The sequence below is a fragment of the Fusarium coffeatum genome, assembly GCF_003316985.1.
Source record: "Fusarium coffeatum strain FIESC_28 chromosome Unknown BRIP53273_contig_20, whole genome shotgun sequence".
Lineage (NCBI taxonomy): Eukaryota > Fungi > Ascomycota > Sordariomycetes > Hypocreales > Nectriaceae > Fusarium > Fusarium coffeatum.
This window is the reverse complement of record NW_022157818.1, coordinates 111,189-126,611: the sequence shown is the minus strand read 5'-3', so window position 1 is coordinate 126,611 and position 15,423 is coordinate 111,189. Positions and strand designations below refer to the sequence as shown.

The 15,423-nt window shown below is 48.9% G+C and overlaps 4 protein-coding genes across 4 annotated transcripts; 3 read left to right on the top strand and 1 right to left on the bottom strand.

Moving 5' to 3' along the window:
* Positions 1 to 1,579: 1,579 nt before the first annotated feature.
* On the bottom strand, positions 1,580 to 4,085 carry FIESC28_00703 (uncharacterized protein; the record flags this gene model as incomplete). Its single annotated transcript, XM_031154854.1, has 7 exons — positions 1,580 to 2,108; positions 2,272 to 2,631; positions 2,688 to 2,892; positions 2,956 to 3,007; positions 3,060 to 3,402; positions 3,489 to 3,853; positions 3,915 to 4,085. The coding sequence occupies 7 exons, from the start codon at positions 4,083 to 4,085 to the stop codon at positions 1,580 to 1,582; spliced, it is 2,025 nt and encodes a 674-aa protein (XP_031021108.1).
* A 2,928-nt stretch (positions 4,086 to 7,013) lies between these two features.
* FIESC28_00702 (uncharacterized protein) lies at positions 7,014 to 7,794 on the top strand (the record flags this gene model as incomplete). The annotated part of the gene is made up of 3 exons (XM_031154853.1): positions 7,014 to 7,115; positions 7,493 to 7,724; positions 7,778 to 7,794. 3 exons carry the CDS (start codon positions 7,014 to 7,016, stop codon positions 7,792 to 7,794), a joined length of 351 nt encoding a protein of 116 aa, XP_031021107.1.
* Positions 7,795 to 9,534: 1,740 nt separating this feature from the next.
* FIESC28_00701 (uncharacterized protein) lies at positions 9,535 to 11,115 on the top strand (the record flags this gene model as incomplete). The annotated part of the gene is made up of 1 exon (XM_031154852.1): positions 9,535 to 11,115. The coding sequence occupies one exon, from the start codon at positions 9,535 to 9,537 to the stop codon at positions 11,113 to 11,115; it is 1,581 nt and encodes a 526-aa protein (XP_031021106.1).
* A 978-nt stretch (positions 11,116 to 12,093) lies between these two features.
* Positions 12,094 to 14,251, top strand: FIESC28_00700 (uncharacterized protein; the record flags this gene model as incomplete). The annotated part of the gene is made up of 4 exons (XM_031154851.1): positions 12,094 to 12,394; positions 13,249 to 13,436; positions 13,543 to 13,648; positions 13,701 to 14,251. The coding sequence occupies 4 exons, from the start codon at positions 12,094 to 12,096 to the stop codon at positions 14,249 to 14,251; spliced, it is 1,146 nt and encodes a 381-aa protein (XP_031021105.1).
* Positions 14,252 to 15,423: the final 1,172 nt, after the last annotated feature.

Here is a 15,423-nt window from a genome sequence, read left to right as displayed (position 1 = left end):
GAACGGAAGGAAGCAGGGGTTGAGGGGTCAGATTAATGGAGGCACGAAGAGCTAAGAGCTAAAGCAAGTTTAGGTATATTCTGTACTATTAGTGGTCTACCTTGGTAGAGTGTAGGTGCTTACTCTCTCTAATGGACGGAACTTTAAATAAAAGGTTGGAGGTCGGGCTGTAAGAAGAGGCAAGACAATGTTGGCTAATCAATGGATTCGTGGATGAAGATCAAGATCAAGACCAGGACGAAGACGAAGACGTTTGAAAAAGACTGAGTGAGACTGTGGCACTACATACCTAAACAGTACCACAGGAGGCAATTACATGACAAGTAAATGGCTCGTTCGTGTAGCAACCATCCATATTGAGTGAGATCCATGGATATCAGCTTACATACATCCATTACAGGCATGTACATACAGTACAGTGCTGGGGTACCCGAGCTAAGTTGGGTTTCCCGTGTAAGCCGCAGCCATGCACAAAGTCCCCAGTACGAACCCTTTTGGGTTTCCGGTACGTCCGTTGAGACTGGATATTACAATACAGCAGTGTCACTGATTGACTGCGGCATGGATGTCTTGTCACTGTTGAATGGATGCATACAAATCTTAGACACTTTAGTACTGATCAACTCGGATATGGAAATACAGTAATTATGTACGGATACAAATCGTGATGCGATGCATTGTGGATGCTTCCCCTCAATTCCTGGGGACATGGATAGACATGCGGGACCTTCCAGTGTGGGGATTTCCTAATACGAGCAACATGGAATGGGAGACAAAGAACCTGGAACGTCTTCGTCAAGGTGGTTGGTTCAACTTTAGCGTATAAATACTAAAAAGTGCCAAACTCAGACAGGATAAGCTTAATTCGTACCTGAACGGCATGCCATGTCCATCTTGTTGCAAGCAAAAGATAGTCTCGGTAACTCGGCAACCAAGGGCTATTTGAGGTTTGTCAGTACTGTGTTTTCAATGGTTGACACAGGCAATACATAATTAAAAGACATACGGATACTGTATGCACATAAGCGCACCCATCATTGATATTCTGTCTCGATGTCGTATCCAATCGTTGCCAAGAGGTCCCAGTACCCAGTCCCTCGGCGAAATCCTTACACGTGCCAAGCCATTTTATCCTGAGCTCATACTCATAGCCATCAATGACGTCTTGGTTGATTCCATGTGACTTTGCAATTCTCGATTGCCTTGTTGGTATCCGTAGCTCGTACAGTATTCAACATTGACCTTTATATCAATCAATGGATCTCCAGCTAACTGTTCGCCGAATATAGTACGAGCAGGTAGACTGCATTCTTCATATTATTCCATATCTCTTGACCTGAGCCCAGAAGACAGGCCGTACGGGCCTTTGATCCACCTGTCAAATATATCAGACGAACAGGTAACCAACCGCTTGCAGCCCACGTTGATATGGAGAACGTTCAATATCCCAGCACTCAAGTCAACTACGGACCGTTCCCATCTCTGTCTGCTTGTATTTTACCGACCCACTGTCACGATAAGTCTCGTCCTTGCTAGGTGCTGTACTTGAACACCCTATTTGCCTATCAACAAATACGTCTCACAACGTATCCCATGCATTGTCATCCGACTCCATGGGTTCATCCTCACTCGAATTTCCTCCATTTGTAAATTCTTGGAACAAAGCAATATCCTCGAACTTGTCGGACAAGCTCTCAACGCTCGCTCCTTCAGGATCGGTCATGGCAAGATTCAGATCAGCCATAAATGTAGCTCTTATATCATCTGAAGGCTTACTCAACCGGTTTTCTTCAAACTGCTCCATCAACTTTCGCGCCTCTTCTGCTGATATATCGCCTTGCTGCAGGGTCATAGAAAGAATACTTCGGCCACTAGTCTCCGCAAACCGGAATGACCGCCGTAGCTCCCCATATGTTTGGACGCAAAAGAATAAGTAGAAGCGCCAAGAAGGATCTCTTGTGCCTCCGAGGATAGCGTTCGCAACATGAATCAGAGCGGTATGCCACAGCATTGTATAAGAGGAGCATGAGTAGTTTTCTCGATAGACCACTACGAGGCGCTTCAACTGATTCACAGATGCCTTGTAAGCAGCGTCTGGTGAGCTTCGTCTGCAAGGAAATGTCCTCAGTCTTAATGGTTTATGAGAATCCCTCGCTCGAACGGTAAAAGGTCGTAAGATATTGAGGATGCCTACTTGAAGCCAGATACTATCGGCAAGTCAGTCCCCATGCAAAAGCTTCCGTCATGAATGCGGCGATGGATGAAACGTACTGAAAGACTAAAACATGATGCGGGCTCTGCTCGGATCGAACCATAGATGGGGGCAGGGTTTCTGCCCAGGCTATTAGCTCACGATACTTGTATTCGGCAAAGGCGAGTGTGATGTGGCTGCTGAGACCCTCGCGTGGATATGGCTGGTCACGGTAGTACTTGAGGGTCACCTCATGCATGATACGCCAGAATCGACAGAGGACTGGAAATGTGTCTCCCATATATGTTTGTTGTAAAGTTTGACGAGTAGACTCTGGACTGCCTTCGGGTGAGTGGTGCCATGTATGCCCCGGTATTGGCACCGCGGGGGGATGTTCGGGGTATGAGAGTCCGGGTTGTTGGTAGAACAGAGCCATGAGTCTATGCTTGTCAGCACATTCAATTCCCCTTGGATTCTGCTGTAGGTATCAACTTACACTATCCAGTTGAAAGTACCCCAAGCTGCGTAAGACGTTGCACTTTGCATTTCTGGGCCGACCTTCCTTGCCCTTTCAACGGCAACACTGGGCTCGACACCGAAAAGACCTAGGCGAGTGCCCATGGAGTTTACTTCGGACACATACGTCAAAACATAATGATCCTTCCCATTGCCTAGGTACCCCAGACCTAGTAGCTGTGTTGCTGCAAGTGTTAATAGCGAATCTGTCAGTTTTTCTAACGACCACCTCTTTTCGGATTCTTCACAGAACTGCGTTATGTACTTCTGCGCTATGGAATCGACACCACTATACATTTGCTTGTATCATATTAGCATCAGTCGAGCATTAAATATAGAGCTGGTCACTTACGCAACCCCAGTACATGACTGCACTGACTAGTATCTCGCTGCAATAGTTGTTCCGGCAGTCAACCAGGTCAGCCAAGAACAGATCTGGATCAAAAGAACCTAGAAGAGGGTGATCCGTCTCCAGATATAATGAGATGATCTTTGCAGCTAAGTCGGAGGGAATGGGCACAGAAGTCCAAAATTCAATGTTGAGTTTCTTGAGTCGCTCGTCGCAGAGACTCAAATCGTGGGCTTCAGACTGTGTGGGATTATGCGCTGGGAATGGATTGGGTTCCTCGTTTGCCATTGGGGTGTCGTCGTTTTCGCTATCTGCGGCTGCTTTCTGACCCGCGTTGAAGATTTTCCTAATCGTCGTCAGCTTTGATTCCATAGGAAGCAGCTCTATAACCAAACAATGACTTCTAAGATCTGCCCTTGACAACCAACTGACTTTAAAATGCTCGATTCGAGGGGCTGAATTGGCGGGAAAGCAAGAGAATGCCTCGCCATGAGCTCAGACTCGAGGCCCAAATATCGCGTATGTTCGGGAGCACGACCACGTGCATGAGCATGAATATGCTGTGCTATTCGAGGTTGGATTATAGATAGAGCCGTGTCGAGGTTGGTGTGGCTTCGCAAAACTCGTAAAATATCAATGGCTTGTGCTTCAGGCCCCGTCTTCATGATCTCGAACAATTCCAGAATCTGCTCGGTTTCCTTGCTCGTCTGAGTCGGGCTCTTGGTCTCGGTGTAGATGCATGGTTCCTTTTCGCCTCGCCGACGACAGGCCTCGCACACAGGCTTTTTCCCATCGCACTATCCATACGACTCGAGTTAACGGTGGTAAGTTTATAGGTGGGAAAGTGGAATGACTGACGCGAATCTTTCTCTTGCGACACGAATTACATGCTAATTGTGTACTGATTCGCTGTCGCTTGAGGGGCTCGTCGCTAGATGATCGCGGGGTTGTAGAGGACCCAGAGGGTTGAGAACTGGAGGAACTTTCGGATTGAGGAACAGGAAGCAGTTGCCGATATCTTTTTGACATTGCTTGGAGCTTTGGGGTCTGATGACGACAGGGGGTCGGTTATCGTAGAGCAGATATCAAGGGTCTTGATGATGGGAGAATGACGAGATAGATGTTTGCTCTCTTCCTGGGTTGTATATTGACTGCATTGGTTAGCTGTCCAGTGCCGTGCCTGTCGTTGGTTTCTCATGTATTCACGTGAAGGTAGTAGCCAAGCTCAAGGGTACCTATCGTACCGATCTTCGAAACAACCTCCGTTATCCGTACAGTTAACTTGTTCAAGTTACTTCAAGCTCATCAATCTGCATGGCCAGGCATGTTGGATTGAACCACCAGGCTCGGAGTACTATCCGAGTCAAGTGATTGGCTCACCATCCTTGTAAATCGGATCGAAATCGACTCCCTCATCGTTCCCTGATTTTTCTGTCATTTTTAAATGGTCCATGTTTTCCACCACTGGCTCGTCTTTCTGTACGCCGACCCGTCATGATGACAACACAATGACCGTCTTTTTCAGCTATCACAACAGCCCTACGATTGAGCTTATACTCTGGAGTTTTAATCAAACCAATGCAGTAACGTTACTGGTATCCGGTATTGTGGCCTCCACCAACTTAATGTATAGGTCGAATATATAAAGCTTGCCGGGATTCCCACCTTTCACGAGTAAAAATGCTCCGATGTCCTATTCTTCCTTGCCACCGTAATACGGTCCCCACCATTCAGAGATCGATTCAATGACATACCAGCACCTAAACACATCAAATGTTTGCCCTGCTAACAAGGCGCTTCGAAGCCGAAGAGGTCACCCAGGTGAGGATTGTTCGACTTGTCAATTACTGAGAATTTCTTTCTACTGCAGCAAACATGAGTGTGATAGGATGAAATACGGGCATGGCGCGATGGTTGGCGAGCACTGGAATCGACTGCCATGAAGGAGCCAGTATGGATCTCACCACTCTTCGGTACCTATCCAGCATCACCACGTCCAACCTCAAATTTGTCCTTCGACTTCACAGTGCGCACGATTATAAAGAACAGCAATGACATGACCAAACAGTACGCAATTGATATGTCCTGGTCAAAAGCCTCAGCAGGGTTCGGAAATACCCGCACATCCGGGATTGAGAACAAAGAACTGTTCCTTCAAGGATGCCAGTTGTGGCTTTCTATTGATGTCTGGGAAGCACTCACTTACCACAAAGGGGTCTAATGGCTTTCTTTCCCTTGTGGCTTATTGATAGCTACGGTGTTGCACTGACGCAAAAAGTCTACAGAGAAACAGCATCTCGACCGTCTGTTGACAAGGATAAACACAGAACTGATTCACAATGTAAGGGGACTAAGTGTCAGCATACACCTCATCCTCCCACCTTATATTTCAATCCGCTGTGTGGTTTTGTCGCTGCACTGGAAGAAAAGCATTCGTGTTGATATAATAAAGGTAGTCTTGAATACTTTGATGCTCTCTGCGTTGAACCTACGACAGCCTCTTTGCCCAAAGCCTTGGCTTAACAACATGCCAACGACAAAGACGACATCGATAGATAAGAGTCTAGCTGAGAAGGAAGAAGACTCTTTCTAACAGACTTGAACCATTACCTATCAAGGCATCATCAGTTTGTCCCTGCTGCTGTTAGGTAGCAAGTTTGCAGGACAGCTGGGTACAAAGTGCAGGTAGGCGAACCTATGTACCACAACTACCTGCCTCAAACTCACCGGGGTTTGTTGTAACTACTAATGTATGCATATCATTTCTGGGGAGAAACTGCATCGGCTGTTTTACGTCGGCGAGCGAGCCACACAGCACGAATGAAACGATGTCAAGTGAAGCCCTAGGTGCTTCAGGTTCGTCTCGCACCAGAAAACCATGACCTCGCTGACTGACTCCCAATGCAAATCGTCCTATTCATGTATTTAAACGCATTAAATTGTTTCAGGACAAGTTTAATGTTTGGTGATAATCTGTCTCCATTTTAAGTTAAGCCTCCTGTTCGATGGCCCGCATCATTGTGGCTGCGTTGCTGTGGTTTTTCTGACTCTGACATTGGCTGTGGCTGAGGAGGTCAATGGATGTGGATGCGAATACGATCAATTCTGCCGCTGGCTAAAAGTAGACACCCTGGTCTGCACAATACAGTACAGCATCACATGAGAGCATCCATCACACATTTCCTCGCCAGCTTTGCCGGGTACTGCTACTCAATTATTGTACAGTGACTGCCTGGAGAGGTACTATCCAGTATATCCGCTTACTATCTCGGATACTCCACGCCTTTCCATGAGCTTGGCAGTTGATGAACTGCACTATCCGAGATATGTAGTGGAAACAACTTAGACTAATCGGAAACCCCCAGAACATCCACCACAAAGTAGATCAGACGCTGAGGTTTCACAGACGCCAAAAATAGAATATCAGTAACCCTCAAGAAAAAAATTATTATTCGTATCCATACTAACTTTCAAGCCATGGAGCAAAGATTCATTGCTTACCTAGAGTCCTCAACCCCTCACACAAAGTAGAGGTACCTCCCGTCACCAATGGAGCCAATTCAGGCTCAGCACTGGGCCTCTAGAAGCCCGGTCCCCTCGGGGGCCTCGTCACCCAGCAGCGCCCCAAACCAGCCCCGACAAGCTCCGCCCTTGCCTCCCAGTCCAGTCCCTTTCTTTACCCTCCAGCTCGCTCCGGGCATGCAACCTGGTCATTCAACTCACTACTCGCTTCGCCTGAACCAGCGCAACGTCTCACAATCAACTTCCCTCTTCCAACCTCTCGCTACGCCAACCTCCTTCTTTCGCATCCAATATCCCAATAACACGACACGACACGCACGACGACGATTTTGATCTTGAACTCCTCTTCGTCCATCGTCTATTTTTCGCGCTTTTTCGATCGATACCCCATTGCTATTTTCTAGCGCTTCGACAGCTCCTCCAAACACAACCAAAATGCCTGAGCAGGAAGCCCCCTACGACCCCTATATCCCCAGCGGCCAGGCTGGAGCCCAACAGGGTGCTGGCGGCAATGCTAGAACGCAGGCGCTGCAAGCTGTAAGTTGTTTTAATTATTTTCATTGATGCGCTGCTGTTTTTGGGTGGTTTTGGATCGCGACACTTGTCGAGAAAGGCTATTGATGACGGATGACGTCTCCTCTCGGAAAGTACGAACGGCATGCGATATGGTTACCCTCAGGTGACAAGCCATCAATTCCCGACCCAAAAGTTCCTAATTCTTGCTGGATTCAAGCTGCTGTGTCGCTTTGTCAGTTTGTTGGCAAACGGGTCGAGCGCTGCTTATTATTTTTCACTCTGTCAGCTTTTGGCACCATACGCCAAGCGTCATTTAGTTGATGATGCCAGAAATCATCCAGACTCTTGCGCCACAGAAAATCACGCTTCATTTAGACATGTGCTAATACTATCGCTAGCAAATCGACGACACCGTGGGTGTGATGCGTGACAATATCAACAAGGTATCCCAACGTGGTGAGCGACTCGATGCTCTTCAGGATAAGACCGACAACTTGGCTGTTTCAGCGCAAGGTTTCCGCCGAGGAGCCAACAGGGTCCGAAAGCAGATGTGGTGGAAGGACATGAAGATGCGCATGTGTCTGATTATCGGTATTATCATTCTACTGGTCATCATTATTGTCCCTTCTGGTAAGATATTCTTGCGCCCTATAAATCATGGTCCTACGGCTAACTCTGCTCAGTTGTGGCTACCCGCTAAAGGCTCAACAAAAAAGCTTTGGGTACTTGTTCCTCACGATGCACACGCTGGGACATGACGACTTCGAATAATCGCAAGCTACGACCATGGGTTATGGAACTTTTTTTGGGCAACTGGCCATTATTGCAATGGAATATGATTTGAGCACGGTGGAGTTTGTTCACGTTGGGTCCGGTCATGTTACGCTGGCGACTTTGCTCTCGGGGCTGTCTGCTGACGCAGTTTCAGCATCACTCCTGCAACGCCAGTCCGGGCTGGATGTATGAGATTAGGCGTTCCCCGATTAATTGAGATATATACCTTTCCGCGGATTCTGACCGGCGACTTCAGCTTTTCCCTGACTGCGTCATCAGTATGGACAAGAGGATAGTCCTGCCGGTTCTTGGAATTTTTAGTAGGGAATCGGCTTTGGGCGAGATTTGAGTCGGCAGTTTGCCTCTACCTCGGATGGAATGCCTCTTGATAGTTTTTTTTACCAGCATAACTTCAATCACATCACGATAACTTCCATGACAGTCAAACTTATGGGTCAAATACTGTGATACCTATACCTATGTTGATTAAGACGCTGATAACCGACATGAGACGAACTAAGCTAGGACTCAAGGCATTGTTCCGTGCCCTGTATACATGGCAACGGGCACTCTGCAGTGCAGGGAAGAAGGGATAAGAAGCGTCGGAGAGCCTCTTGATTCGAGGCACCGTAGCAATGGGTCATCGACTGGCGTCATCTCGGAGTGGGCTTTGTTCGGTAGCGGTATGGATACCATGTACAGAAAGATAGCCTCAGGGTGTCAGAAGAGATGACCGCTAAAAGCATAACAGACGAAATAGTTTGGCTATTTTATGCCAGTTCAGTCCTACTGCTAGGTTGCTCTATTTTGGCAGCCTAATCCTCGGAGGACAATTACTCTGTTACCCACCTGTGTATCCGTAGATTGATAACACATACTGATTGATAATGCCTCATCTCCATCTGTTGCCGTAACGCTTCCGATCTGTGCCTCGGGGAGCCTGACAGAGACAGTTGAGATCTGCGCAGCAACGTGCAAAGACTATCCTACAGTTCCAGAATGGAATGTGCTTGTACGAGAACTCAAAGTGCTTGAGTGATCCTGTTGTGTTGGCATAACGAGGCTACGGAATGGCCCAGTGGCATGGATACTGGCCTGTTGACTTCTCATCATGCTGATGAAAATTCTATCATGACGATCAATCCCTACAGTGCAGCGACCCCAGCATATGCGAGCGGTGTCGGCGGTCTTCGCGATCCTTACAGTACCTATTATGTGCGTACCTTATCCAGCAGCTCATAACTACTAGACCTATATTTTTATCGCGAAGCAAAGCTGAAGAGCCATCGGTTGTTTTGATCGGTAAAGTTACTGGTCCAGGGACCCTTTCAATAGCTAACAAAAAATCAGTTTGTAAAGAAAGTCATCAATTGTACCTATTCCAATGCATCGTAGTACCTGGTATGGATGGGAGTATGGACGTAGGTACCTAGCTTCGGTACTGTAAGTTCTCAAGGCGAAGGCTAGCAGCGGTAGTGCCCTGTTGCCCCTCCATCAACCCCAGGATCTTTCTTATCTTCCCGCTGCGTGCCTGCCACTTCTCCGAAAACGAGTCATCGGCCCTCCACCACTTCTTCGCCTTTTTTTTCTCTCCCTCCCTCTCTCTGTTCAACCCTCCCCTTCCCTCGCCCAATTGTCCGCCTACAATCTCCATCCTTCGAGCAAGATGCTGTCCGCTACTTCTGGGGTCTTTCGCGCTGGCGCTCGACGAGCCGCTCCCCGCTTCGCAGCTCGTGCCAGTGTCAAAACTGCTCCGACCACGCTCCGATTCATCAACGCCAGCGCCAGCCGAGCCTTTTCGACCACACGAGCTCTGGCCTCATCGCCTGATCGTGACAGGGTTCGGGAGATTGTTGCGCAGACGATCAACAGCATTGGCAGCAAGCGGGAGGGTGAGCAGTACCTGAAGCTCTTCACCTCGGTTGAGTCGCAGAAGTTTGCCGTCATCAAGGTCGGCGGCGCCATTCTTACCGAATACCTACAAGAATTGACCCTGACTCTCAAAATTCTCTTCGAGTTGGGCCTCTACCCTATTATTGTACATGGTGCAGGCCCGCAACTCAACAACCTTCTGGAGGCGGCTGGCATTGAGCCTCAATTCGAAGAAGGTATCCGGGTCACCGATGCCAAGACCCTTGGTGTTGCTCGCAAGCTTTTTCTTGAAGAGAACCTGAAGCTCATCGACCGCCTCGATCAGCTTGGAGTCTCAGCCCGGTCCATTAGCGGCGCCTTTATCGCCGATTACCTCGACAAGGATAAGTGGCAGTACGTTGGAAAGATCACCAAAGTCAACAAGGAAGCTATTGAGCACTCCATTGAGGCCGGATACATCCCCGTCCTTACTTCTATGGCCGAATCTGAGGATGGACGCCTTCTCAATGTCAACGCTGACGTCGCTGCCGCTGAGCTTGCCCGTGCTCTTGAGCCTCTGAAGGTCGTGTATCTGTCTGAGAAGGGTGGATTGTACGACGGTGATGGCGAGAAGATATCTGTTATCAACCTTGATGCCGAGTTCGACTACTTGATGAGTCAGCCCTGGTGCCGATATGGAACTAGGCTCAAGATCCGCGAGATCAAGGACCTGTTGGACACCTTGCCTCGCAGCTCATCCGTTGCCATTATCCACCCCAGTGATCTTCAAAAGGAGCTGTTCACCGACTCCGGCGCTGGTACTCTCATCCGTCGAGGTGACAAAGTCCAGAAGATTTCCTCCCTTAACGAGATTGAGGACCTGGCAAAGTTCAAGCAGACTTTGGTCCGCGACCGCCAAGGAATGGATGCTGAGGCTACCGTCGATCGATTTGTTGACCAGCTCAAGGACAACAGCTTTGATGCCTACTACGACGATGGAATGCAGTGCTTGGCTGTTGTCCTGCCGGCCAGCGAGGAACGGCCTATTGCCACCCTTGCTACCTTGAACATTACTAAGTCAGGATGGTTGAGCAACATCGCTGAGAACGTTTTTGCTTCCATCAAGAAGGACCACCCTAGCTTAGTCTGGACTGTCAGCGAAGAGGACGAGAACCTGACTTGGTTCTTCGAGAAGGCTGATGGAACCTTCAATAGGAACGGTAATGTCCTATTCTACTATGGATGTGACCTTCGCTCCGAGGCTCTCATTCCTGTCTTCGAAGACTTCAAGGCCCATGGCCGAGCTATGCTCGGTGAAGCCAATCTCGAGTCCCGGCTTCGGGACGCTGCCAAGACTACCAGCGAGACTCTAAACGCCTCACAGAAGCGAAACTAGTTTGTACATGCAAGGTGCAGTGATTTGGCGTCAACAAGACTAAGACGGTGTTCTTTTTTGGAGTTTATAAGGAATGATGTGAACATTGTATATAACCAGAGGGTGTAACAATATCGACTCCTTCTCTCAGCTCAAGACTAGGGTCTATGGCTATTTTGAAGACCCATCTAGTTTGAGACTCTGTAAACGTCAAAGCATGTGGCATTATTGTGCAAAGTAACCCTTGTCGTTGTTGGCTGGAACCTTTTGGACAAGGGGGAAGGGGCATCAGCCAACTGCTCTTGGGAGTGAGCAAATCACGGCGGGCACGAGTCCGTAATACTACCAAACACATATTGCAGGCAAACGCTGTATAGCTGTCGTCTGCAATAGGCCAGCCTTGGCGAAGATTTCGATAGACCTTGCTCGACCTGTTAAGGAAGAGGACCGCTGCAAGAGATATGTTAATACCTACCCATGCATTGAGAGGTTTCAAAGAAGGATCCGAGCTTATAATGTATCATCTCCCTGTGTGTGTGGTACGCTATATTACCGTAGCAGCTTACCTTGACTGACATTAATAGCATACACAGGACCTGGCTTCGTTCAGATACAACTACTTGAGTACAATTAAAAGCTGAATAAACATTGTTTTAATATTCCGATGTTAAGCTATGAGCTAGGTTAGTAGTTAGAGTCGTGGTGTTTGCCAGCTGGCAGCACCTGGCAGCATGTGCTTAAATCAAACAGCACCTTGACATTCGTTGTTTACCCAGAGTATTGACAATACACTTCGTTTTCTATTGTTGCATCTTACTGTTTACATGTTATGCACAGCTTTGCTACATTTCCTTGACGTTGGCAGCACAATCTTTCTTGGTTCATACAAGGCCTTGCTACCCTTCAGACACTTCGCTTGCTTTACCTTGGCCATTTCAAGAACTTCATCGTCCACCCATCGATCCCAACAACGGCCTTGGCCCTTGGATTAGGTGCACCATGGCTGCCGCAAACCCAGTAACCTCATCTCAGCCGGAGACTCAAACCCCTAGCTCACGACCCATGAGTAGTGTCGACATCGGTCTCATGGTAGGGGCGATTGTTTTGTTCTTCGTTATCATCACATCTGTATTCGTCGTTCGAGGTATTGACGAACGTCGCCGTGCTAAGCGATTGCTTCAAACAGTCGAAGACGGCAACGCTGAAAGCCAGTACGAGCACCAGGCAAATCAGGGGACAAACGTCACCGAACCTGAACAGATCGGATCTACCTCGATGCGTCACACGCGTCTCTGGGAGCGTGAGTCAAGCCATCGTAGTATTAGGATTCGTTGCTAACAAACATGTTGACAGGTGACTCGCAGGAACAGTCCACGACTGAACAAACGAGGAAGCATGTCACCACGACTACGGAAAACATGCAGCCAAACTCAAAAGATGCGAATTAATTCTAGACACTGATGGGTTCTTCGGTGTGTCAAGCCAACCGGGTTTTTGGAGGAAACATAGGTCATAAAATCACAACTGGATGGACATGGTCCCGTGTTTGTGGTCGGTACGATACCAAGCATGTATTGGGGGCGTTTCTCGGTTCTAGGGTATCGATGAAGCTTACAAGGTTATATGAACGCTTACTTTGGAAGAATGGAGGTCATGTTATGCGCAAAACAGCTCCGGCGATTAACCAGCTCAGTTCCACCATAATCGACAATGCAGCAGCATTGCAGGGTATCGTTCATCAGCCCAGATGTTGATGAGAAGCTTGCCGGTTGATAGAATCCGTATGGAACAAGGAGTAATTCTGACTTGCATCACCTTCTCTTGATGCGTGCTTTCTATCCTTGCCTTGCTTGTAGATACTGCAAACTCAGTCAAAGAGGTGGTTTTCATCTCGCACATCAAGATGATTAATGTAGTAACCAGGTACCTTGGTGTTGTTGAAGTTGGGATTTGGATATGACGCGTTACTAAGGCACTCACGTGATCACCTGTCAAAGAAGTCCAGCCGTTGAACAACCTGCCTGACAACGAACGCCTGCCGCGTTACAAGTCTATTCTTGCAACTTCAACACGCGATAAAAAACATTTGAAGCTGAGGCCATCTACGATCGATCTCCTAATGCCATCACGATCGCCATCACGGGGCCGTTATAGGTCGCGCACGCGCTCGCCTACTCCGCGCTCTCAGGTTTCCCGTTCACCCCAGCGCCGAAACCCGCACGATTCACGTTCACCCGCCCGCTCTCTATCGCCTCAGCGTCGGAACGGTCGCTACAGGAGCCGAAGCCCAAGCCCAAGCCACAGTCGATCCAGAAGCCCAAGCCGCAGCCGCAGCCGAGGTCGTGAGCGCAGCGATAGGGGCAGAAGTGGTTCTCCGCCTCCCAGAAGCACCAAGGTACGCCTAGATTTCACAGTCTCTTGTTCTAGGAGCTAAATTGTTGGGATTAGATTGTTGTTGAGAGACTGTCCAAAAACATTAATGAGCAGCATCTCTACGAGATTTTCGGGCAGTTTGGGCGAGTTAAGGACCTCGATCTGCCGATGAATAGAACTTGTAAGGTAACCGAAATCTTGCTGTTGGAATAGCATCTAACCAGTGTATACAGTTGGAACCAACCGTGGTACAGCATACATACTTTACAACTACGAAGACGATGCCGAAGCCGCGATTGCCCATATGCATGAGGCGCAGGTGGACGGCTCAGCTATCAATGTTTCTATAGTACTGCCTCGGCGCAAGCTCTCTCCTGCACCTCCAACAGCTCGCCGTGGAGCCAACATTGACCCTAGAGTTCCCTTTTCAGGAGGACGTGGGGGTCCACCTGGTGCGGGCGTGGGAGCAAATAACGGCATGAGTGGCGGAGGAGGCCGCCGTCGCAAGTCACCGGGAAGTCGGTATGGTCCAAGATCCGATGTGTACCGCCCGGGATCCCGTTCACCTTCCCGATCGTCTGTCGGGCCTCCTTCTCGTACTGGGGGCGGCCGGTATCGCAGCCGGTCCAACAACTCTTACTCATCCAGATCGCGCTCACGATCCCCGGGACCAAGACGAAAACCGGCTGGCCGGCACGGCGAGAACGATGCGAGACGTCGCGGGAGTATCGATAGCTATGGCGAGCGAAGCCGATCCCGTAGTCGAGGACGTGGTCCCCGATGAGCTATAAGGAGCAAGGTGTAATTAATCGGTTTCCGTTTGGCGTTACGAGATGAGGAAAAGGGCACAGGCAAGGGCACCAGGTTTTAATTAGCTCCCACAAAAAGAAACAAGTTGGTTGTTGGCAAATCTGACAGTTGAGCTAGATCAAGAGGACTCCATCCGCGGGCTTTCATCAAACACTTCTCGGATCTTGACCTATCATACCCATGTTTCAGTCCGGAGGTACCCCTCCGTCGCAATATACCACCAATCACTCACCAATCAGCTGGTTTCAGTCGTGTCAATGTCAAAGAACATGGCCTTGTTACGTGATTTTTCTCTTCTTCTTTCGGCACATTATAAATATTCATCATGGCGGACGGGGCGAGCAGGGAATGCCCCTAACGTCATGCAATGCATCCTATGGATCCATCCTCAGCACTGGATGTCGTTATGCCACATGGATGCATGCTTCCAGACCGGCAAGTGGGATAGACTTTGGACATTCTGCTGCTAGATATGCAGCTAATGCTTCTCCCCGAGCGCCTGTCTAGACATCTTTCAGGGATCGTTAGATCTCATCCCACTTGGTAGCCCTCTCCCCGCTCACAGTTCACGGGAGTGGTGTGGGGATACGAGGGCTCCCATGTCGTTTGGACAAGGCCATCTTGGCTAGACTTCTGTTCCTCACCATGGTTTACTGCATTCAAAGCTTCATTACTACTGTACATATGCACAGAAACATCCAAAGCAATCCTGGCAGCAGAAAGCGCTAGCAACCCCCACTAAGCTCCTGGCGCAAAAGTTAGGGCAGGGTCTTAATCTTCACCACACCCAACACATTGGCTTCTGTTATAGGGCTGAAGGTCCGATCCCACAGCACACCTACATAGCCGCTGCAAGCAAGATCCATGGTCCAACCAGCAGGGGGCCATGGTCACCGTTAAAGAGGGGCCGCTGTCAACCCTGCACTACTCTTTCGTTACGACAGACAACCTGGGCCTGGGCTGTCGCTCCCTTCCCTCCCCACCCCCAGTACTGTATGAATATGGCCAAGTCGCAGCCTGCTGTCAACGTGCGGTCTAACTTCTGGGTACTTGTAATGTATTGTACGGTATCTGTATGTACCTGGAATGACGCTTGACACATTGCAGATCTTGCCGACACCTTTAGCGATATGCAGCACAGCACAG